General features: G+C 41.5%; 3 protein-coding genes and 2 long non-coding RNA genes across 5 annotated transcripts; 4 read left to right on the plus strand and 1 right to left on the minus strand.

Moving 5' to 3' along the window:
- Positions 1 to 1,504: 1,504 nt before the first annotated feature.
- LOC146579424 (uncharacterized) lies at positions 1,505 to 2,262 on the plus strand. Its single transcript, XR_014891612.1, has 3 exons — positions 1,505 to 1,574; positions 1,978 to 2,046; positions 2,209 to 2,262. It is a non-coding gene; the product is annotated as an uncharacterized LOC146579424 (long non-coding RNA).
- Positions 2,263 to 4,462: 2,200 nt separating this feature from the next.
- Positions 4,463 to 5,802, plus strand: LOC146579425 (uncharacterized). The gene is made up of 3 exons (XM_085267952.1): positions 4,463 to 4,784; positions 5,219 to 5,575; positions 5,671 to 5,802. Exons 1-3 carry the CDS (start codon positions 4,653 to 4,655, stop codon positions 5,800 to 5,802), a joined length of 621 nt encoding a protein of 206 aa, XP_085124078.1. The 5' UTR covers positions 4,463 to 4,652.
- Positions 5,803 to 12,469: 6,667 nt separating this feature from the next.
- Positions 12,470 to 13,192, plus strand: LOC146579426 (uncharacterized). The gene is made up of 3 exons (XR_014891599.1): positions 12,470 to 12,525; positions 12,627 to 12,741; positions 13,112 to 13,192. It is a non-coding gene; the product is annotated as an uncharacterized LOC146579426 (long non-coding RNA).
- A 16-nt stretch (positions 13,193 to 13,208) lies between these two features.
- LOC146579427 (uncharacterized) lies at positions 13,209 to 14,310 on the plus strand. The gene is made up of 4 exons (XM_085267953.1): positions 13,209 to 13,302; positions 13,413 to 13,580; positions 13,706 to 13,861; positions 14,096 to 14,310. Exons 1-4 carry the CDS (start codon positions 13,209 to 13,211, stop codon positions 14,308 to 14,310), a joined length of 633 nt encoding a protein of 210 aa, XP_085124079.1.
- Positions 14,311 to 17,067: 2,757 nt separating this feature from the next.
- LOC146579428 (uncharacterized) lies at positions 17,068 to 20,466 on the minus strand. The gene is made up of 5 exons (XM_085269340.1): positions 20,129 to 20,466; positions 18,650 to 19,201; positions 18,446 to 18,513; positions 17,892 to 17,935; positions 17,068 to 17,159 (listed from the first exon to the last, which is right to left on the minus strand). Exons 1-5 carry the CDS (start codon positions 20,163 to 20,165, stop codon positions 17,108 to 17,110), a joined length of 753 nt encoding a protein of 250 aa, XP_085125466.1. The 5' UTR covers positions 20,166 to 20,466; the 3' UTR covers positions 17,068 to 17,107.
- Positions 20,467 to 24,536: the final 4,070 nt, after the last annotated feature.

Below are 24,536 nucleotides of genomic sequence, written 5' to 3' on the forward strand. Positions count from 1 at the left end.
TCTGTTGCCCTAACTACTACAAATGATTGGACCTCCAGGGCAACGGAAAGCTACGTGACCGTGGCAGCTCATTATATCACAGCGGAGTGCGATATTGGTATGTATTATTGTAGGGTCTACCTTACAATATAAAGCGCCTTGAGGCGACTGTTGTTGTGATTTGGTGCTTTATAAATAAAATTGAATTGAATAGAGTGGTAGATACAAAGCTGCCCTACATTGAACCATAATTTATTTTTTTTATAATTGCGTGGAATGAGACTTGAGTTGAATGTTTTTAACAGGCAAAAAATACTTCAATAAGTAAATGTTAAATTTTTGTCTTTTTTCTTTTTTTGCTGATCAGAAAATTGATCCGATCCATGACTTAAAACCGTGAGCCGAACCGTGAGATTTTTGATCCGTTGCACCACTAGTGTAAATGGACAACCCGTTCTCACTCCTGACGCGTAAAATAATGACGATTTGTCACGTCCCTTAACTTCTCATGCTGACGCCTAAGGTACCCTTCCACGTTTTTATGTGACGCTGTGGGTTGTCAATTCATTCCAATATGAACCCGCTCGCGGCGATCAGAGACGCTTCGAGCAGAGGCTCCAGCCATCCATTTACTCCAATAATAACCCCCGTCACGGCGAAACATGACGCCGTGAAGCACAATCTAACTGGAGAACCGGGGACCCTCTCCGCGAACGGGGTTTTCTCCCTAATTTAATGCTTTCTTTTAATGACATCGTTAACATTTCTCAACAAAAACACGTGAAAGTATCACTGATAATTCAACAATAAAATCGCTTCATGTTGTGGCCATCACACAGTGTTTTCCAAAGTTATTCACGATCTGAAAGTGCTCAGATTTAACGTACATAATCCTTTGTTAGGTTTATTATTTTCATTTCACACGTAAAACACATTTATAGATTCATCCACCACTCCTGTTAGTTTTGGATGTGCTCGGCTCCAACCAATCAGACGCAACCTGTGTAAGCAAAGGCTGATGGGAGAACGGAGAGACCCATTTATAAGAATAAGAAAATGAGGCGGAACTGATTGATTCTAATGCAGGTATGTAAAAAATACATATATTTAACGTAATACCTTGATGTGTGTTTCAAAGTTTGTTTTTTCATAAAAGCTTCAAACAAACAGAGGTGACTGATCTCGGAAACGGTGTAATGTATTTAAAAATGGCTACAGCTACCGTCAGCATGCTTGCTAGGTAACGACTACACGTGGCTACTGCAGCATTAGCCATTTAATCCAACGATGATGGATTAAATCTATTACAAACGTTAAAGGACTTGTGTGCTGCAAAATACCCTCACATGGTGCGTAAAGCAGTTTTTGCGCTAAGAGTTCTGCTAGCTCTTTACAAACTGATGATGCTAACGTTAATTGCTAACATTAACCGGAGCGCCAAGACTGAAAATCATTTGAGTTGCGTTAGTAATGTGTTTATGTCACTGAGTTCTGCAGAAATCTCTTTCCTCTTTAGCTTGAAAATGAGTGATTCAGAGGATCCCGAGCTGGAGGAAGAGCTTCAGGCTGCTGACGAACTCCTTCAAGATATGCAGGTAACATTTTAGTGGAAACAGTTGTTAAAGAGGGAACACGCTTGTCTAATATTTTGTACGGAGTAAACGTTATGTTATTTGAATTTTTTTTAAAGTTTATGTCAAATTAAGTTGGTTAACTTAAGATGTTTGATAATCTTTGCTTTAATCATAGACTGTATTTTAGGTGTTCCCTTTTTTCCTTGTTAATTGCGTAGAATGATGCACAGAGTGAACCTCAGCCAAGACCAGTGCGCTGGAAAAAACGTGACAGACAGGAAGCTTTTATTCCTCAAAGACCATCAACCAGTCGAAGTACTAGTTGCATGCCACGTGGTCAGTGTTCACACAACCATTGATTTTATCTCACAACTTGTTTTCACCAAAGAATTTCAGTAAGTAAATATTCTTCATTCCCCCCCAGTGTCCAGAGAGCAGCATCAATGTCCACGTGAAGAACCTAGTTATGTTGCCAGTGTCAACCCAACAAAAGGTACTTTACCTTCTTGTATATATTGTGATTTCTGTTTACTTTTATATTTGTTGTTATAGTTGAGTTATGCAGGGCTTTTGTGGAGTCCTAAGAAACATACTGCCTAGAGTGTTTTTCACTTTGTGGAAGAGTTTCTTCCTTTCTTTATTTTTTTTCTGTTAGTGTATGGAACTGAGGTGCTTCGTCAGGAGCTCCTTCAGTTGTTGGAGGATGGAGAAGAGGATAGGGATGGGTATCGAAAACCGGTTCTTGTTGAGAACCGGTTCCCACTGTTTCAATTCCTTGGAATAGTTTGCCATTTTTGCAAACGATTCCCTTATCGATTCCAGTCGCCCCGAATGACGTCACCACGTTGCAGCGCGTCATTTACCTGGCAGGAAACACGGCGCCTAAGCGGCTCAAACGCTCAAAAGTTTGATTATACTTTATGAGAACCGATGACAACAGGGCAACTTGCAAAGTAGATATTTCATTTAAGGGAGGAAACACTACGAATATGCAAAAGCATTTGCTCACAAAACACGCGATGACACGCGTTTTTAATTCCGCTCCGGACTCGTGACTCTCAACCCAGCAGCAGCGGTAACGTTTGCATGTCCTCTCCCGTTAATGCGGCAGGTAAATAATCAACTAACAGTGCATATTATGTTAGCGCAATCTGCCTTATTACAAGACCTGCCATTACTGTACATGTAGGTGACCATGATGAGAGAGACAGACAGAGTCTGGCTGGCGCTCGCTGGCAGTTCTCGCTGCAGTCTACCGGTAGCGTCTCCTTTCAGGCCAGGATAGACGAATGTCACCGAGCAGTGTCTAAGTTTGTGGTCAAAGGCTTGAACCCATTTGCCACAGCAGATGCCCTCAAATTTTCGGTAAGTGAATGTGTTTAATTGTAGGCAGGGACATTACTGGATATTCTTGTGTAATTGCCACAGAACAATTTATGTTATACTTTGTTATTGCTACAGAAGAATATTTATTTTATTATTTTACATTTACAATTTTTTTTCCTGGGGACCCTGTGACACCCCATTGAAGAGCCGTAGGCTGTGGATCTCTTATCTCACTGTTGGGTTTGTAAGGCCATGTTACTCCTAAATTTCTATCTTGTTCAAAGAGAAGATATAAAACAAAGTTCTAAGCTAATCGACCTTAGTGTTCTCCTTTTTAAAAAAAAAAAGAATCGATAAGAGAATCGATAAAGAATCGAATCGTTAAACAGAATCGAAAATGGAATCGGAATCGTTAAAATCTTATCAATACCCATCCCTAGAAGAGGACGCAGCCATGACTTGTGAGACGTCGTCTGAGTCAGCTGCTACTCACTGGGCGATCAGAAATATGGTGTCCTCGCAAAAGTGGAAAGAGGCCAGGCCTTGTCTTATAGACAATATGTTAGCTACTCTGGATCCACAGTCACACCGTGTGTGTCAGTGTGGCAAACAAGTAGTTGTGAGGTGTCTGGACTGCCTGCCTCTTCCATTCCTTTGTGCTGACTGTGATATTGCAGTTCACACACGCTTTGTCCTGCACAACAGAGAGGCAGTAACAGGAGGGTTTTTGCAGCCTTCATCAGAGTTTCACAAGCCAATAGGTACAGTTTTTAAGTCTTATGCATTTCTTGCTATGTATGAGTATGAGTGGGTGCTGTTATTGTATATTTATTGTGTATCAGTTAATTTCTAATTCTTTTTATATATATTGTGTGTTTTAATGTTAGTTCGGCTGTTGCCTGTGCAAAGGCCAGACCATGTGTGTGACTGCCCAGCAGGTAACGTTGAGGTTTCACCCGGCGCAATTGTGGCTCTTGTAACCATAAATGGTAAGTTGCCCTTTTGTCACACACTACATACACAATAGTTGTGTTTGGAGGTTTTATTGCAAATTGTGCATTGCTATCTTGGTTTTAATTACCCTCGGCCCGCAGTATATGTGGGCACCTGTCAAAGGTCATTTGGATTTACCAGACCGATTTGAAAACAACATGAAAAAAATGAATGCTTTGAGCCATGACTGAATTTATCCTGATCCTTTCTAAAGGCCGTTATAACCTTGCACTGCCAGTGGTGAGCTGCACCAGCTGTGGCCTAATGTGGTCCCCCTCAGTTAAGGACATCCTGGGTAGTGGATATTGGCCTGGCACCTTAAATTTCTGCACCCTGTTTTCAATGGATGTCTTTCAGTCTTTCTATGACATTAAGAAGGCTGCACCAGGGATGTCACTTAAGGCATTTGTCAAAGTGCTGGATGAACGAACAGCTCATTTTGGAAGGGTGAGTTTCTAAATTTGCTAAGTTTAAGGAAATTGTGCAAATCAATGTTTATGATGACTGTCCTTGAATATTCTGTTGTATGTCCTCTATGTAAAAGAATGGTCGAATATCAGCTGATGCCTTCAGTAAAAGTTTCTTGGAGTGGAGTGCTGTAAAGTTTGAGGTGGACAGGATGTGCAAGGAGCCATGCTTTAGCTGCCCTGCCTGCACTCCAGACATGCTCGCCGTGTCAGTTGATGGAAACCGCAAGCTTTATCGCTTTCAGTCTAATGCAAGGTACGTTATGCATTGTGTACATAAGTCAAATATGGATTTGTAGAAAAATGTATTTTAATGTTTCTTTTCAAACAACTGTCACTGTGTTCGTTCAGCACTTCAGAGCAGGGGAACTTTGAAGGTGTCTTCATTGAAAAAGATGAGGAAGTTGCTGAGTTTGTGAAATACATCCAGAGACACACAAATCATGTAAGATACACATATATATTAGTGCTGTTAGCGTTAATCTTGTTAAAATGACGTTAATGCCGTAACCATATACACATACGTGTGTGTGTGTGTGTGTGTGTGTGTGTGCGTGTGTGTGTGTGTGTGTGTGTGTGTGTGTGTGTGTGTAGACATATATGGATGGGTCGATATTTTTTTTAAATTTTTCTCTTGGTGTTGTCGTAATACTATTTACTTTACTTTATCTTAATGTGTACTTAATTTTGTCACCATGTGTATTTAAAAAAAACAACATGATTTTTATTTTGTGTTATCAGTGCTGTCCTGGGGAGATATGAGGTCTTGTGTGACTCGAGGCTAATTGAGCTAATTGTTATGCATTTGTTTTAAAAAGTTTGTCCCTGATAGGGCTTAATCATGTCATGTCTTTTATGTTAAAATCCTTGAGTGTATAGGTCCCGGGGAAAGGGTTGTGCGGATCTTCATCTTGGACTGCAGCAAAGGAGTCGTCCAAAAAGTCCACTGGGAAGTTGGATGAGGAGGGCATGGAAATAGCTGTTTGTCGCCACGGAGTCCTCTTAGCTGCATTGAACATGTTTCGAGGGGAGATCTTTGCTTACCCCCTTTTTCTCCAGAGGAAGTTGGCAGCTAGCGTCCCAGGACATATTACGTTCCTTTGCTCCGATGTGGCCTGTAAATATTTCCCCTATTTAACCAAGGTGGCTCAGCAGTGCCCTGAGCTGAGGAACCTCTTGTCAATGCGTCCTTTTCTCTCCGTCATGCATGCAAAGGCTCACACTTGGAAATGCGAGGTATACTGCAGCTTGTAGTTTTGGATTAGTTTGAGACATTTTGTTATAAGGTTGAATGAATTCAGCAGTCATGTATTGTGACCTCCTTTCTATAGATCAAATGGGGAGGTGCGTTTCAGGATGGGGCCGGTTCAACAGTTGGAGAAGAGGTGGAACAAGTAAACAGTTTCCTTGCAGGACACATAAGCAAACCACGCTTGTTCATATTAGTGAATATTCACACATAGTCAGACTTATGGAGCCTCTCACCACACTTTTTTTTCTCTCTCTCTCTTTCTATTTACAAACAAGAGATGTTTCCACACTCTCTCCACCTGTCTAAACGAAACACCCAGCGTACATCATTAGACATACACACACAATTATGGGCATTCTGAGGCTTGTCACATGGAATGTAAATGGAGCTGGCACCAGAGGAAAGAGGTTAAAGATTTTTAACCAGCTTAAAAAACTACAGGCAGATGTTGTTTTATTACAAGAAACTCACAGACCTGTCACAGGTTTAAACGAACTTAAAACACCTGAGTTTCCTAACGTGTTTGCAGCCTGTTATAATTCTAGACAACGGGGAGTAGCAATTTTAATACATAAAAATGTTAATTTTACAGTACTCGATACAGTTATAGATCCAGAGGGTAGATTTCTAATTATTAAATTATCAATATTGAACAAAAAACTATGTATTGTAAGTATATATGGTCCAAATGTTGATGAACCCTCATTCTTCCACGGATTTTTTAGTGCACTCTCTGAACACCTCGATTGCGCACTCATTCTTGGCGGTGACCTCAACCTTGGACTAAATGAAGAAATGGATAGGCTCAACACAACAGGAACTCAGCGCAATTGGCAATCCACAAATATAATCAAACAGTATATGAGCGACTTTGGCCTTCGCGATGCATGGCGCTCCCTTCACCCCAACAGTAAGGAATATACTTTTTTCTCGCATGTTCATCACTCTTACTCTCGTCTGGATTATTTTTTGGTCAGCAGCTCACTGCTGAATGACATTTCAGACACTGAGATTCATCCTATAGCCGTCAGTGATCATGCTCCTGTATCTTTAAAACTAATGCACAAGAATAATACTACGCCAAGTAAAAACTGGAGATTTAATACATCACTGCTTAAAGATGAAGACTTTATTAAATATTTTAAAAAGGAATGGACTTCATACTTAGACTTTAATGACACTCCCGGAATATCTGCTTCTGTTCTATGGGAAGCAGGGAAAGCTGTGATGAGAGGTAAAATAATTTCTTTCTCATCACACAAAAAGAAAGAAGAAAACAAAAATATTCAGGAATTAGAAAAAAACATCAAATCACTAGAAGAAGCCTACGCGTGCAACCAAGATCAGGAAACATTGAACAAAATATGCAAGACAAAACTAGAATTAAATGAAACTATTAATAAAAAAACACAATTCCTTATACAAAGACTTCGCTTGCAGAATTTTGAACACAGTAACAAATCAGGTCGATTTCTAGCTAACCAGTTAAAAATAAATAAAGAAAAAACAACTATATGTGCTGCTAAAGATTTATTGGGGAACACAATATATGACCCTGGAAGAATAAACAACATTTTTAGGGATTTCTATGAAACTTTATACTCACCACAAATAAACCCATCTAAAAATGAAATTGATCGGTTTCTTGACAACGTAACTCTCCCAAAATTACTAGACAGTCAAGCAATGGAACTGGATTCGCCACTGACACCAAGTGAATTCCAGGAAGCCCTGATAAGTATGCCCAATAATAAGGCTCCAGGTCCAGACGGCTTCCCTGCAGAATTCTACAAAGAATTCTGGACAATTCTGGCACCAATATTCCATGGAATGTTGCAGGAAATCGAGGAAAATGGCAGACTACCACCAAATATGAACTCTGCCAACATTAGTCTCCTGCTAAAACCAGGCAAAGACCCTTTATTTCCCTCAAGCTATCGTCCAATTTCTCTTTTAAATGTAGACCTTAAAATAATCTGCAAAGCTCTCTCAAAGAGATTAGAGAAAATAACCCCCCTCTTAATTCATCCTGACCAAACTGGTTTCATAAAAGGTCGGCACTCCTCAACAAACACTCGTAGATTACTTAATTTAATAGACTACTCATACAATAAAAACGTTGAAACCATAATATTATCTCTAGATGCAGAAAAAGCATTTGACAGAGTTAACTGGAAATTTTTATTCGCAACTTTACACAAATTTGGTTTCGGAAACTCTTTTATAAACTGGATAAGAATATTATACAATTCCCCAACAGCTCGTATCAGAACAAATGACCAGACATCCTCCAGCTTCTGTCTCCTGAGGGGCACCAGGCAGGGATGCCCACTCTCCCCTTCACTTTTTGCAATTTTTATCGAACCTCTAGCAGCAGCATTTAGACAGGCTACAACAATTAAGGGCATAAAATGTAAGAACATAGAACATAAAATCAGTCTCTATGCGGATGATGTGTTGCTTTTTCTGCAAAACACACAAACCAACCTCTCTGAGGTAATTACTTTAATAAACTGGTTTTCAAGAGTTTCAGATTATTCAATTAACTGGCCAAAATCTACAGTTCTCCCCATTAACTGCTCCTTCCATAATTCTTCCTCTGCCCCACTGCAATCCGGAAATATTAAATATTTAGGTATTAATGTTTCTCCTAAGCTTTCAGACTTAACTAAATTAAATCACATCCCACTTCTAAAGAAAGTAGAAGGCGATCTGACTAGATGGAAATCTTTACCCATATCACTCATGGGAAGGGTCGCCACTATAAAAATGATGATCTTGCCAAAAATAAATTACTTATTTTTGATGATCCCTAACAAACCATCACAAGATTGGTTCAGATCTCTGGATTCATATATTTCCAAATTCCTTTGGAAAGATAAACCCCCGCGTATCAGCTTAAAAACGCTACAAAGAACCAAGGATAGAGGAGGATTAGATCTGCCTAATTTTCACCAATACTTCTTAGCCAACAGGCTTCAGTTCATCTCAGAATGGTCAAAACATACCTTCCTAGATGAGCCCTGGCTAGATGTTGAACAGGCACTATGCAAGGATCTAGAGATTTCAGACCTACCATTTATTAGCTCAAACATCAAAAGACATGAATGCTTTAAAAGTATCAACATCAGCTTCTCTCTGACAGCATGGTGGGAGTTTCTAAAAATAACGGAGTCTTCACTAATCCCATGCAAACGTACACCTATCTGGAATAACCCTGACATATTACAAAACAATAATATGATTAACTTCCCAGAATGGAGTTGTAAAGGAATTAAATACTTAGAACATATATTGGAGGGAACAGAATTTATCCCATTTGACAGACTAGTTGCACAATATGGGATCAACAAGAAAATTTTTTTAGAATATCAACAAATTAAATCCATAATAAAAAAGAAATTTAACCTCAGTCAAGTTGAATTACAAACACCACCAAGTGCGGCACATTTCCTTACTCTTAAATCCCCCAAATTATTATCTAAAATATATAGAACACTTTCTAAATTAGATGAATCAATATCCCTTCCTATTGCAAAGTAGGAAGCAGATTTATCAGTCAGTTTAGACCAAAACTTCTGGTCTCAGGTATGCTTAAAAACTTTTAAACTGATTAAAAATCCCAGTCTGCAATTAATACAATAGAAAATACTACATAGAGTGCACTATACAGGTCATCGGATGTTCAAGATGGGCTTTACATCTTCTAACAACTGCTCACACTGTCAAAGCAATACACCAGACAATTACATTCACGCTCTTTGGTTCTGTCCACCAGTGCAGAAGTTTTGGCGCGAGATATGTGAAGACTTATCAAAGTGTCTGAAATGTAACATTCCAACTTCCCCCTTAGTGTGTTTGTTGGGCAGCTTAGATAATGTCACTTCAGAAAACAATATAGCCCATATGGTTTTCACTGCCCTATGCATAGCCAAGAAAACTGTCCTCATGAACTGGAAAAATAAAAACAATCTTAATTCTAACCAATATAGAAATTATCTATTAGATTACATTAGTTTTGATACAGCCTCGGCCACCACATCAGATCAATTGCTCTGGGCTCCTTTGATCGGCTCCATCACCTAGTGGGGGTGGGGGGTCATAGTTTGGTCCCGCCTTCAATGTTGTGATTGGTGTGGGGGCAGGGACAGGCTTAGGGCGTCGGGGGGTTCCCCGGAGGCATCTTCCTTGGGGGGCTCAACCCGGGGTAGCGGTCATGTCCGGTTGGGGGCTCTTTTCTGACTATTTCCTCGTGGCTGCGTGCAGCGGGGCTAGGGGAGGGTCTGTGATGATGGACGTGGGTTACTGACCTGGTAGCCTGTCTGCCCCTGGGTGGGTCCGGGATGGGCGTGAGGGTCTGGGGGCGCTCCATCTCTGGGCCGGGGCCCTGGCTGGGCCTCGGGGCCTTGGGTCCTGGTTTGTGTGTTGCCGGGGTTGTGGGCGGGTGGGTGCATGGGGGCCCATCCCTGGCGCGGGGTGCCGCCGGTGTGTCGAGCCGCCTGTGGGGCTCTTCAACCGGTGGGGGAGATTGTCACACCTTGCAGGAGCTTTCCTCCCCTTAGGAACTCTCTGCAGGAGGGGGAGATACAGGAGAGGTGGAGGAAGATCTCAGCCTGGGCGTCTATTGTCTCATGTAGTCTGGAAGACGAGTGGAAGGTGGGGTGGGTGCAGTTTTCTCTGTGGTGAGGTTTGGTGGACTGTCCCGGGCTCTGTGGGGCCGGGGGGCGCTGCTGCGCTGGGCCCCGGTCTGGATGGGCCTTGGCCCCCCTTTCCCTAGCGGGTCGCGGAGTGTGGGAGTGCCTACTGGGGTCAGCGGGGGAGCTGGCCCCAGGGAGGGGTCACCTGCCCCTCCCCTCCTTCCCTCCCCATCTCCAGCTGCCTCCCTCCTCCCGCCCCACCACAACCACCCACACATGTAGGGCCTTGGAGTAGGGGTATGTCACCAGGGTGCAGAGGAGGCTACCCCCCCCCCCCCCCCCCCCCCTCTGTCCCCTTCTGGCTGCCTCTGCCTCAATTTTATCCCACAACTTAGACATTCACATTACTCACACCCTCATTACACATACATATAGGATCTTGGGGGTGGGCACAATACACGGAGTCCAAGTTACCATCAGGGTGTACACCTCACCCCTGGCATCGTTGCCCACCTCTCAATTTTAAATACATGTAGACATTGAGGGCTAACAGGAGGGACTATGCGCTTACCTGCTGCTCTCTGGCAGGTAGCTCCATGCCCTCCTGGGTTTTAATTGCACCTTAGAACACACATGCATCAACACTACTATGAGCGGGTGGAGGGAGGTTTGGAGTCTTCTCTCACCCCCGTTCTCTGCGGCCTGCTGGAGCGGGGGGGCTAGGAGGAGTTGGCCGTCCGGCTGCGGTCTGGGGCCTCCCTGCTGCTGCGGAGTCGGGGCGGTCTGCCTCTCCCCACCGCAGGGAAAAGGGTAACACCACCTGGGTCTGGGTGCGGTTCCCCCCTCCAGGGGCAGGGGTACCTAGACCCGGTTCGTAGAGTACGCTTGGGGAGTGTGATCGTGTATACAGCGTCTCTTTATGTCTGTCTCCACGTCGGTTGAGTGTGAAGTGCACATGAGAGCATGAGGGTGGGAATGGATGTTTGTGTCTGTGTGTGCCTGTATGTTTGTGTCTATATGTCAGGTTGGGTATCAGACGCCACCTCTCTGGGGACATCTCGGGCCTTCCAAGGTTTGGAGGCCTATCTCCACCCACCACCACTTCCCCTGCCGGTGGCGGACTCCCTCAGGTGTCGGTGCGTTGGTGGTTCTTTGTATCTGGGGGTGGGCGTCCGGGTACACACCGGCTCACTCCTTGGCGGCCGCTTATTGGGGCTCGCTCGGGCCATTTCGGAGGTGGGGTGCCCCCGGCCTCTCGGCCTGGGGCTCGGTCACTCAGGCACAGCTGGCTGCCGGCGGAGCTCACGGGCGCGTCACTGCAACTCCCCCTGGCTTCTGCTCCGCGGCTGCTGAATGAGCCCTACTATCTGGGACTCTCCTTAGCTCTTACTGGGACAGTGGCGCAGCTGCCCCTCTGTGGGTCTTCCTTGGTCTCTTGTGTTCTGGGGGCCTCTGGATGTCTGGAGTTTTGATCTCCTCCATACCTGCTTGATACCATAAAGGACAGGGCTGTGGCTCCCCACACTCCCTAGCAGATCATTACATGGAGAAACCTTTGGAATGCAAGCATGCTGATCCACACAGGTATGCACACAGGTGTACACATGGGTATTCACAGACGCGGACTACAGCTTTCTTGGCTGCTGCCTCAAAGCACACTGTGCGCTGCACAATATCGTTTATTATTTAGTAACTATTGATATCTATGACTAGCTAGTTTATTGTGATGGTGCTTTTTTTTTTTTTATTATTATGTTGCTCTTTGTTGTTTGCTGTCTCCTCTGTTTTTTTTTTCCTCCATACAGGTGACCCAGGAGTTTTTTTTTTTTTTGTTGTTTGTTTTTTTTCTCTCTTCCCCCCCTTTTCACCGTCTCTTCTCCCCTTTGGTTTTCTTTCTTTCTCTCCCCCTCTTTCTTTCATTCTTTCCCCCTGTCCTATCCCACAGTTATGTCTGTCCCGTTTGCAACTGAAAATAAAATAAATTCATAATTATAATAAAGGTCAACCAAATGGACCAATATGGCAAGGCCATGATGATCCACTTGGCAAAATTAAAAAAAAAAAAAAAAAAAAAAAGTAAACAGTTTCCTGTCTAGGGCGGCCATCACAACGAAGTACATGTCTAAAGCAGGTATGTGTCCATGTCTGAGATTCCACTCAGTCTCCTGCTCATTAATTCTAATTTGTATACTAACTGAAATGCAGGGCGAACAGACATGCTGACCCTCCTGGCTTTGGGCTGGAACAAAAGGAAAGTGGAACAACTGGGCCGCACTTTGAGCCAGCGATATCTAAAGGTCATTTTTTCAATACCCATTTTAATGTGTGTGGTAATGGGGGGAAAACACCAGTACTCTTTTAATGTCAATATGAATGACATTTATGAATGCATTCTTAGATCATAAGGATCCTTAGAGAACAAGTGGAGAGCCTGAATGCGACCAGAAATGAGCTGGGTGTGGATGACGACACACTGCAGCAATGGGTGGCCGATGTGCAGAAATGGGCTGAAGGTGAGTCTCAATATAATGCACTCGTGTATAACAACAGGACCCACCATGGCCTCATTAAAGAACTTAGAGTTAAGATCTTTCTGACAGTGTCAACAAACAATGAAAAATAAGCCTTGTAAAAGCAAATTTATGGCAGAGTTGTTGCGTTTCATCAAATTGGATAGAACCTGGGTTGAAATGATGTCGTACTAGTTGGTTTTATAAACCTGAACACCAACATACTTGTTATCTCGTGATTATCATGAGATAGCAGCACATGAAGGCTCCAGATGTCTTATAATGAATGTCATCAAGTCAGTGATTACAGAGTCCACTGTAGTTTGGTGACTGTTACTCATCCTGTATTCTGATTAATATTCCTCTCACTTAGAAAGTGATCAAACTGATGGCAGCCTTGGAGCGTTGCAGGCACGAATAGAGGAGCTTGTCGTCATCATCAGAGTGCGAACACAGTCTTTACAGACAAAATGGTACGTCCCAGTTTCTTTGAAACGGACCGTTTGATACTTCGTTTGTACAGCTTGCGCAGCTACTTTGTAAACAGAATAAAATCAGATCCAGGTTTGTTTAAGCTGGATGTGATTTGTTCTAGCAAACAAATTGATGAGTGTAGATTAAAATGTAACTATATACATTATGTGAAGGTGTGAATTTTTTATGATTATTTACAGATGGCAACAAGAGGCGACACAGAATTCGCAAGGTCATCTTAGTTGAGAAGAAACGCTTGGCGGCTGCTGTTGACGACTACAACAAGCTCGCTGAACCAACAAAGCAAATCGTATCCAGTGATGCCCTCATGCAGACCGATATTTGGCCCTGGCAGAGCACAAGTGAACGTAAGCTCTTGATTTATAAATATCCTTTTTAAACAAACTCCCAGTATCTGAGCAGTAGTTGAATGTTTTGTTCTTGAATCATAATATGCTGCTATGTTTTCCCATCTGATGTTGTTAAACTGTAGCTGCTGCTGACCTCCGGACAAAGAGAAAGGTCTTTGAGAAGGTGATGGCTGTGAGGCGCCTGAGAGAGGAGGAGATGATCCTTTGCAGGGAGATGCGGCATCACTGGACAGTGTTGCGAATGCGTTCTGTGGTGTTGGGGACAATCTCCTCAGACTGTAAGCACTTTATTTATTTATTAATTTTTTGATGAATCGATTGAAAATAAGAGCAGATGCTAAAGTCTTACTGGATCTTTTACCTATATCTAGATTGCTAGCTAACACTGCCTTCTCCCTTTTAAAAAAAATGTTTAATTACAGCATCCTAATTCCTTGTGTTTATGAGGTGAGGTTTTTTTTTGTTTGTTTTTTTTACTTTTCTCATATTTATTTGTTTTGTTCTTTTTACAGCCTCCTTTGTTGGCATGTCGGAGGATGCACAGAAGGGACTCTGTAGCCTGGTTTTAAAAAAACAAAGTGAACTGAAAGCTGAAATGCTCAAAGTAAAGGACGTGTACAAGAGAATCCTCAGCCACCAACCACTCCTGGAAATGGACTCGGAGGAGGAGGAGGACGTTCCAGACGATGCCACTGAGAGTGATTTGAGCACTTCTGATGAAGACTGATTGTGTCATCATTGATGTTATGTTTGGTAAAATAAAAAGTTAATCACATCTCTGTTCAATGTGATTTTTCAACAGATTTTGAGAAGAAAAATGGAATTTCCTTGGTGCAGTTGTTTACCCTGAATCATTATTTCCCATCTAATTTAATGACTAGTGTACATGTTCAGATACGATAACATAATTTAATTTATGGGATGCTTTCTGGGCTGCTCAAATTATCACAAAATTTAAAAGCACCATGCAGCACACTCACAAGTACATTTTTTGTTCAGTGTTTTGTCGAAGAAATCAACAAGTACAATTGAGATGTTTGCTGTAGTGGTGTGTTTGTTAAGAAGCATGCCAGCACACTGGTGAACTGACAGTCCCAGAATGCACCCGAGCCATTGACTCGCCCCAGAGCAAATGAAATTGCTTATCTAGAAAGACAACCGTCATCAAACAAGAAGTAAAAGAGTAGGAAACAAATGGTAAGGGAAGGTACTGTGGGGTAGGAAAGAAAGGCCAGAGCTGTGCAAAATGACCTCCAGCAGGCCACAAATGTGCACGTCTGCTCAAACGGTCAGAAATGGACTCCATGAGGGTGGTATGAGGGCCCGACGTCCACAGGTGGGGTTGTGCTTACAGCCCAACACCGTGCCGGATGTTTGGCATTTGCCAGACAACACAAAGATTGGCAACTTTGCCACTGGAGCCCTGTGCTCCTCACAGATGAAAGCAGGTTCACACTGAGCACTTGTGACAGTCTGGAGACGCCGTGGAGAACCTTCTGCTTCCTGCAACATCCTCCAGCATGAGTTTGGCAGTGGGTCAGTTTTGGTGTGGGGTGGCATTTCTTTGGGGAGCTGCATAGCCCTCCATGTGTTCGGCAGAGGTAGCCTGACTGCCATTAGGTACTGAGATGAGATCCTCAGACCCCTTGTGAGACCATATGCTGGTGCGGTTGGCCCCGGGTTCCTCCTAATGCAAGACAATCCTAGACCTCATGTGGCTGGAGTGTGTCAGCAGTTCCTGCAAGACGAAGGCATTGATGCTGTGGACTGGCCCACCCATTCCCCAGAACTGAATCCAATTGAGGACATCTGGGACATCATGTCTCGCTCCATCCACCAACTGCACCACAAAATGTCCAGGAGTGGGCAGATGCTTTAGTCCTGGAGTCTGGGAGGAGATCCATCAGGAGAGCATCTGCCACTTCATCAGGAGCATGCCCAGGTGTTGTAGGGAGGTCATACAGGCATGTGGAGGCCACACAGACTAGTGAGCCTCATTTTGACATGTTTTGAGGACATTACATAAAACCAGATTAATGATTCTGTATTGCATTGATCAAGGAACCAACCCAATAGGAGCTAAAGGAATCCTCTTGACATTACTTCACTCAGTAAGTTTATACTATGTTTAATGTGCATTTTCTTCATCAGTTTAGAACATAACATGTTAGCGCTCCCTGGTCCTTTTTGGAGACAGATCCTGAGACAGCAGGCAGCTATGGAGAACTCGTGTCAGCTGTGGTCATTAAGGAATACTTTGATTTAATATTGATTCCATGACAACTATCCTCAGGCACATATTCCTGGATATATATAATGACATAAGTAAACTCCCATTTTAGAATCATTGCCTTCTTTGATCTGACTTATTGCCTCAGACTTTGGCCCTGTGTCCCCAAAAGTATAGAAAATCCATGACACAGAGTAAGAGGCCTTTATCATGTTATAAGTGAGAGAGTTTGGTGTAACAGTGGTTGAACATGCCAAATCAATCCACAACATACTGCCATTCCCCAGCTGTAACCTGCATATGCATCAAACCAAAATCCAGTATCATAGCCACATGATAGACATAAAGATGAGGTTAAAAGGGTTGTCTCATTTTGCCAGACAGCTTCATCCCAAAAAAGATAAACATTCTTCAAAAACAAAAGTTTGTGAATATTTGCTTTTTTGCCAGGCCTAAACCAACCTGTTAAACTTATCAAATTATTGTCATAGATACGAACCTATTGATTGAAACAGAATAATCCATTGAAGCCTCCATCATCATCATCCACAATCACTGTTACTGTTCAGATTATTTTATCTCTATTTTCCTCTAGAATGTTTTGAAAATCAGCATTTGATCAACAGACTTTTTAAAAGTTTATTTTGATCCTATTGTTTACGTGTGTAATTGCATTTTTATTGAAATTATGACAGGAAAACCCTCAATCAAATTGTATCTTTGATATCTAATAATAATATTAACAATAATGTAACATATGTAATATGTACACAATAATATTGTGCAAACAAACAAGAAAAATAGCAAAAAATGTCAATTTTTTTTAATACCCTGTATATAAAAACCACATATGATCACAACTCCAAATGTGCAATTGTCACTGCATCTAAACATGACATATTACAAAAAGGTAGAAACACATAATTTACAATATGTTCTGAAGCTGGTACTGGTGCAGTTAACTTTGCTTTAGGCTCCCATACACAGTAGGTGTTACTTACTTTACGTGCAGTATTACTTTACCTTGTAATATGTTATAATAAGCAAGTCACTTCTATATTTATGAGGATGTAGACAATAATGTTGGCTGATATGTAAAACTATGAGATGTCGAGCGCAGGGAAGATATTATTGATGGATCAGATTCATGAATGTGTTAGGTACTTAAGCCACAATTAGAGAGTGAAACAGAGACTGACACTGGTTGAAATGTATAGTAAATATTTTATTTTGAACTTTTATGCTGAACTACAAGCTGTGAACTGTGCGATCTCTGCGACCTGTGGTGCCTGGTTTACTGTGTGCAAAACTGCGCAGGTTCCCATGTGTCATCCCACACTTTGCCACTGTCAGGAGAAAAACATAACAAACAACAACGATAACCACACACAAAATAGGACAATTTAGGTTGTGACATATGACAATTTTTTAGGATGAAATATCTTCTATATTCATGTCATGCTTTATACACCTTCATTGTAATATAAATTAATCAAATCAAGTCAGAGAGTATTAATATATGTAGTAGATGTCAAGCAGGACCACAGCAGCAGCCACGATCCATCGGAACCTGCTGGATGAGAGAGCACAGAAACTCCAGGGAAGAAGTTTAGTTAGTAACATGCATGAACTGCATTACTGAGACATGTATGTTTACAGATGGTGGTGAGGGAGAGGAGGAGAGTTTTCAGTAAAAGGAGACGTGACTGCATCTTCAACCAATACTGAGCCTGCATAACCCTGAAAGAGACAGACAGAGAGGGGGGGGGGACACTAACCCCCAGCAGTCTGGTCCTATTACAGCATAACTAAGGGCTGAGCTGAACCAGCCCTAACTATAAGCTCTATAAAGAAGTAAAGTCTTATGCCTACTCTTAAAAGTGTTGACCATGTCCACCTCCAGAACTCATAATGGACTTTGGAGGTGGACAGCTATCAAGCTCCTCACAGAAGAGGAGCTCGATAGCTAAAAGCTCCCAATTTACTTTAGTCCAAATACATGAATTCAAATTGAGTTGATAACTATTTATCAACAATATGAATGTCTGTTCCCGTCCAACAAAGTTGTTACTACATACCATGTTGAGCAAGGCTTCCACTTGACTTTAACTTCTTCTTTTTCCTGAAAAACATGATATAAACAAACAATTAATTAAGAAAGACATGCAAGTTGCATACAAAAAGGAGCTTATAAACATTTGTGTACTATTGAATGGCTCAATATATTATACAATTAGTTTACAAAAACATAAGAACCACTACAATGCTTGTACTGCCAGCATCGAGTGCATGTCAGCAAAGCAACACTGCTTACATTGTGGCTCACAAGCAAAACTAACTGAAGCAGATGTTACTGAATGGGAAGGAGCACCTCCACATCAATCACTCCTTCTGAGCATGAGGTCAGGAGGACTTTAAAGAACGTAAACATCAGGAAGGCAGCACGACCAGGTCGTATCAGGTGGTCTGTTCTTATTTAATGTCCTATTTGGAGTGAAATCCTGACTCAGTGGCTGAATTAGTGTAGATTCATCAAATACAAAAGCTTATGGATATTCAGTCAGGCACAGTTCAAATCCGGGAAGTCCAAAGACGCAAACAAATCTGCACAACAGCAGGCTAAATTACTTACATTTACAACTCTCCTGTCTACTATCTCTTCATATTTGAAAATCTTCTGTGTACGGTGTTTTTGGCATTCTGAAAAATAACAAATGAAATATTTACATGAGTTCTGTAAAACTGGAAAAAATGCAAAAATTAAGAAAAAGAAATCTTAACAAACTTAACGAACCTGTCATGTGTTTCGTACATTTACAATACCATAACGTCTAACCTTTCCTTGTCCTTTTTTTGTTTGGGACATCCGAGGTGTACACCGTAGAAATTGAGGGAGATGCAGGATGTGGAGATGGAGAGGAGGATGCAGGAGGAAGCAGAGATGAAGAGGAGGATGCAGGAGGAAGCAGAGATGGAGAGGAGGATGCAGGAGGAAGCAGAGATGGAGAGGAGGATGCAGGAGGAAGCAGAGATGAAGAGGAGGATGCAGGAGGAAGCAGAGATGAAGAGGAGGATGCAGGAGGAAGCAGAGATGAAGAGGAGGATGCAGGAGGAAGCAGAGATGAAGAGGAGGATGCAGGAGGAAGCAGAGATGAAGAGGAGGATGCAGGAGGAAGCAGAGACAGAGAGGAATATGCAGGAGGAAGCAGAGATGGAGAGGAGGATGCAGGAGGCTGACAGAGGGAAGATGTTGGTACAGGCTCTAAATGAAGAATAAATTCCTCGTTTAGAGCCTCTGGGTCTGGGACTGGTCCAGCATCGACACTGTCAGCAGAGGATGGTCCAGCTGCTGGTGTAGAACTTTTAGCAGGAGGTGAAGCTTGTAATTCTGAAAAATTTTTAAATATTAAACATTCATTAAAATGGGTTGAAAAAATGTACAGTACACATAAATACATAATAAGTAGTGATTTGCAAATATTGGCATCAAATAAGTCATCTCACACACTCACTGACCCAAATCATTCAGTACAAGTGCCCTCTAGGGTAGTGTGACATCTGTAGTGCTTTTCTACATTGTACATTAATAAATTAATGAGTGTGACTATAAATCCAGATAGATAATGACTTTTTCCTCTGATGACACTACTTTCCTGACTTTGTAGTGAATAACATTTGACACTTCAAGCTAGTACTGTGACTTAGGAGTTTTGTACAATGGTGATGCTAACTACCTCAGGGAGGTAATCAGGTAACCTCTTAAGAAGTATATAAGTTATTTAAGAATCTTGGTGTTCATATTGGTAACATTATAACATTTGTTATACTAGAAAGTCTCGAAGAGAATTATCAGGTCTGGTTTTTGTGAAGATTTTTAAAATTACATTTGTATATACATGAGTGTGAAAGACCATACTATACACACACACATACAAAATTGTTCAGGTGGGTAACACCAGAGGTTCAGTATGGCTAGCTTTGGTGATGTGACCGACACATGGGGAGGTAATAAGGCATATATAACACTATTTTCATGTTAGCAACAGGACATGTAGGGCAGCTGTCACCTCACAGCAAGAAGGTTACTGGTCTGAACCTTGGCTGAATAATAGAATAGAACAGAATAGAGTAGAGTAGAATAGAATAGCTGGTGACTGTTAACTATCCTCATCCTCACCATCTTGTTTGTCTCTATGTACCCCGTGATGATCTGCCTTCTTATCTAGGGTGTACCATGAGTATCACCCAAAGACAGCTAGGATAGGCTACCTGATAAGGACACCTGGTTACAGATAATGGACAAAGCATATCTTACTTCTCAGAAGGTGTTCATAAAGCTTCCTCATCTTCATGAGGATGTCACGTGCAGCACCTTCCGCTGGTTCGATCTGAGTGATCACGTCCCCTACTATACGGCCCTTACGGTCAAACTGTCCAAGAAACAGAATTGGCTGGTAGCCCAGGGCGTGTAGTTTTGAAACCTGCAAGAACAACAAAGAAAAACATGCAGCCAGTCTTTCATGTAAGCAAATTGATGTATAACAAACCTTTAAGTTTCACATCTTTGTTGTTTTATTGTTGTCGATAGTTAAAAAGTATTTATGGTGACCAAACCTGTAAATGTATGATAAAATCCATCTTGAAATGTTTTGTCTCTCAGTTAATAGCCGATTAAATTAAAAATCAGAATTAGCTTAAATAAAAATAGTTTTTAACAAGTTTTTTCTAGTTGGATGTCTTTAGTGTGATGATGTTATTCTGATGTGAATAACTTTTTTATTTATGCTCTTTTATAAATTAATATTTTATGTGTATATACATGTCTTGTTAGTTTCTTACTTCATGATATACAAGAAAACATTGACAACTGTGATTAATAAAGAATTGTCTACCAGACCAACCACTTATTAGATCAGAACTTTCAAACTTACTGACAACTGGGCTGAATTAACCACCCTGCTCGCATTTCTGTTTTTTTTAACAGAGGCAGCCCAGTTACTGTTTTTAAACTGTTCTTGTTTTTTTTTCAATCCCTCCTTTACGTTCAGGCTGCCCAGGCATCCACTGCATGTCTTCCTGTTGCAGGTGTTTGGGGCCTGACAGGAAGGGCATGGTTTGGTTTTTGGCTTTGTCATTTCTGCAAATGAAAATGGAACATGTAGGGATTATTTCAGGTCTGTTTTGGTGAAACGATTACAAAAATAATTTATGACCAAAGAAATAACTTATATTACGAGGCAGTATTGCACCATATTTAGAAAAAAAAAATCCGCGGCTGCTGAGTGAGCCCTCATCTGGGACTCTCCTCAGCTCTTTCCGGGACAGTGGCGCAGCTGCCCCTCTGTTGGTCTTCCTTGGTCTCTTGTGTTCTGGGGGCCTCTGGATGTCTGGAGTTTTGATCTCCTCCACACCTGCTTCACGCCCTGGAGGACGGGGCTGTGGCCCCCCCACACCCTCTAGCAGATTATTACATGAAGGAACCTTTTAAAAAAACAAAAAACAAGCGCGTCCATGCTCACAGGTGTACACACGGGTGATCACACCCACAAACTACACCCTTTTTGGCTCCTACCTCAAAGCACACTGTGTTCTGTTGATCTTATGTGCTGCACAATAATGTTTAACATTTAGTATTTACTGTCATATTCCCATATATCATTGTGATGTTGTTTATTCTATTACTCTTGTTCTCTTCTGCTTGCTTTCTTTTTTCTTTCTCAGCAGGTGATCCAGGTGATTGATATATGCATTTTTTTTTCTGCCCATTCTGTTGGTTTTTGTCTTTTGCCCTTCTCCCCCGTCCCTCTTCTCAGCTGTTTCTCTTTTCCTCTTTCTTTCTCCCCTTCTTTCCCCCAGTCAAGTCTGTCCCGTATTCAGTAAGTGAAAATAAAATAAACAATAAAAGGTGAATCAAATGGACCATTACGGCAAGGCTGGGATGGTCAGTTTGGTAAAGTAAATCCGTTGGGCATCTTTCTTTGCCTTTAGACAACAATTCTGATGGCAAAAGAGCCAAACGGGACAGGCCAAAAGAAAAAAAAAAAAGAAAAAAAAGAAAAAAAAAAAAAAAATCAATTACGAGATTAAAGTCGTTAATATTGAGTTAATTACGTGAATAGGGTTAAAAAAAACCTGAATTGATTACAGAAAAGATACATTGCTAAAATAGAGCAACATTAGCTGGGTGGCCAAGCAAGTGTCTTACACATGAGAATACATCACCAAAAAAAAATTAAATAAACTTTTGCAGAAGTAGTTCTCTTGGTACACAGACTGCTCTGTGAAAACATTTCAAGTTTAATATCAGTTTAATATCACTGAAATTAATATTTCAGTGAACATGCAAATTACCCACAGTTTATCACAACTTACTTAGCTAGGATCTGCCTCGTGTCCAGTCGAAAACTTCGCTGCAGGACCGTGAGTTGAAAGATACATTTACTACGACTCCCAAGATGCATTGCAGTAAAAACCATCCAATCGCCTTGCTTAAGATCTGTTGACGTGTCGCTAAAGGCGCGCTGCAGATAAATATTGCAATTTGTAAAAAATAAAATACTAAAATTTGCAATTTTTAATTACATAATTAAACACTGGGCCAGTTTAATTTCGTATTATCGCTGGTTATTATTTTAGAGTAAATAAAGGAATAACGGGTAGCACCAAGCTGTCGTTATCTTCATTTCCATAGCGACGGCGGTTGAGGATTATGGGTAGTGTGCAGTTACGGGATTAGTGCGTCTGCGTAAATTGGTCTGATTGGCTGGAGCCGAGCGCATCCAAAACTAACAGGAGTGGTGGATGAATCTATAAATGTGTTTTACGTGTGAAATGAAAATAATAAATCTAACAAAGGATTATGTACGTTAAATCTGAGCACTTTCAGCTCGTGAATCACTTTGGAAAACACTGTGTGATGGCCACAACATGAAGCGATTTTATTGTTGAATTATCAGTGATACTTTCACGTGTTTTTGTTGAGAAATGTTAACGATGTCATTAAAAGAAAGCATTAAATTAGGGAGAAAAACACGTTCGCGGAGAGGGTCCCCGGTTCTCCAGTTAGATTGTGCTTCACGGCGTCATGTTTCGCCGTGACGGGGTTATTATTGCAGTAAATGGATGGCTGGAGCCTCTGTTCGAAGCGTCTCTGATCGCCGCGAGCGGGTTCATATTGGAATGAATTGACAACCCACAGCGTCACATAAAAACGTGGAAGGGTACCTTAGGCGTCAGCATGAGAAGTTAAGGGACGTGACAAATCGTCATTATTTTACGCGTCGGGAGTGAGAACGGGTTGCAAAGGGTTAATAGAAGATTTAAACAGCATGTGTGTGTGGCTCAAATCCAGTGCATGTGTGCTTTAGGTACCTTTACTAAGGATATCCTGTCTTTAAGACATCATAGAGAGTAGAAAAGAAGCCTGAGGCTCCGGCTCACTGGTATTACTTCTATACATAATGACCTTTTTATTTAACATTGTTAAATATCATGGTCATATCTAATGCACTCATCCATTGCTGAAACAGTGTAGTTCTATATGACAGGAAATAAGGAAACGCATAATGAGTCTACTCTAAGGAGCTTGGAAAGAGAAGCGTCTGGACTTCTTTAAGTTTCTTGAAGATGTCTCACCTCTCATCTGAGAAGCTTCTTCACTTCTGAGAGTCTACTTACAAATCACATTATGCATACTGAGTTTAAATGCTCTCTTTAAAGGCTTCACCTGTTCATTATTTCTCATTTATTTATAAGTTCTGTCTGCCTTTTATCATAATTACCATTTTATTCTGTTTATATATTTCCGTTTAACCTCTGCAGATCAGGCTAATTTCACTGAGTGCAGAATACGTCTACAAAGCTGAGCAAAAGAGCAACATCACAATAACATGGCTCAAAATGTCAACACTAACAAGCCTCCTGACTTCCTGCAAAAAGACCTAATGAATGTGAAAAGGAAAACACATGTTTATTCTATAACAGTGAGACTAACACTGAGGCGTATCCAGATGAGCACTACAGAGGATGACCGTATCATTCAGTTCACCTGGAACGGATGGCTTGAGTGTCTTCTTAAGTCATCTGAGACTCAACGACACAGGCACATATCACTGCATCGCTATCCTTAAGAGAAAAAATAGGTCATAGGTCAAATCATGTGACCTCAAAGTTACAGATAAGATAACAATACTAGCTCCTTTGGGTTTGTTTATAGCACTTTCACTCAATCTGTTTGGTAAATAATAGGCCAGTTATGTACATATAGAAAGTAGGTGCACATTGCAGATTGCTGCTACTGTTATACATAAGTTGCTTTTAAAATACCTCAGAGCTGTATCACAGTGTACTTTTACATCAGCCTCCACTCCTCTACATTTACATTCATAAAACCAACCTTTTTTTAAGTGAAGATGCCAACAAATCCATACTATCCTGACCAGCTTCTTCTAAAACAGGTTATTAGGCTTCAGTGGTGGCTGTAACTCAGGAGGTAGAGCCAGTGTACTGACTGGAAGGTTGGTGGTTTGATCCCTGATTACACGAGTCTGCATGCCAAATATCCTTGTGCAAGATACTAACCTCAAGTTGCTCTCCAATGCTTCCATGTTAGGGGTTAGATAAAAGCATAGAAGAAAGTGTTTGGTTGAATGGGACATGTTGTTTAAAGCACTTTGGGGTAGTAGAAAAACGCTATGTAACAATCACTCCATTTACCATTAGCG

This window comes from Mchenga conophoros, linkage group LG3 (genome assembly GCF_057382185.1).
Source record: "Mchenga conophoros isolate Kocher_MC1m ecotype Shallow Benthic linkage group LG3, M_conophoros_male_GT1.1, whole genome shotgun sequence".
Classification (NCBI taxonomy): Eukaryota; Metazoa; Chordata; class Actinopteri; order Cichliformes; family Cichlidae; genus Mchenga; species Mchenga conophoros.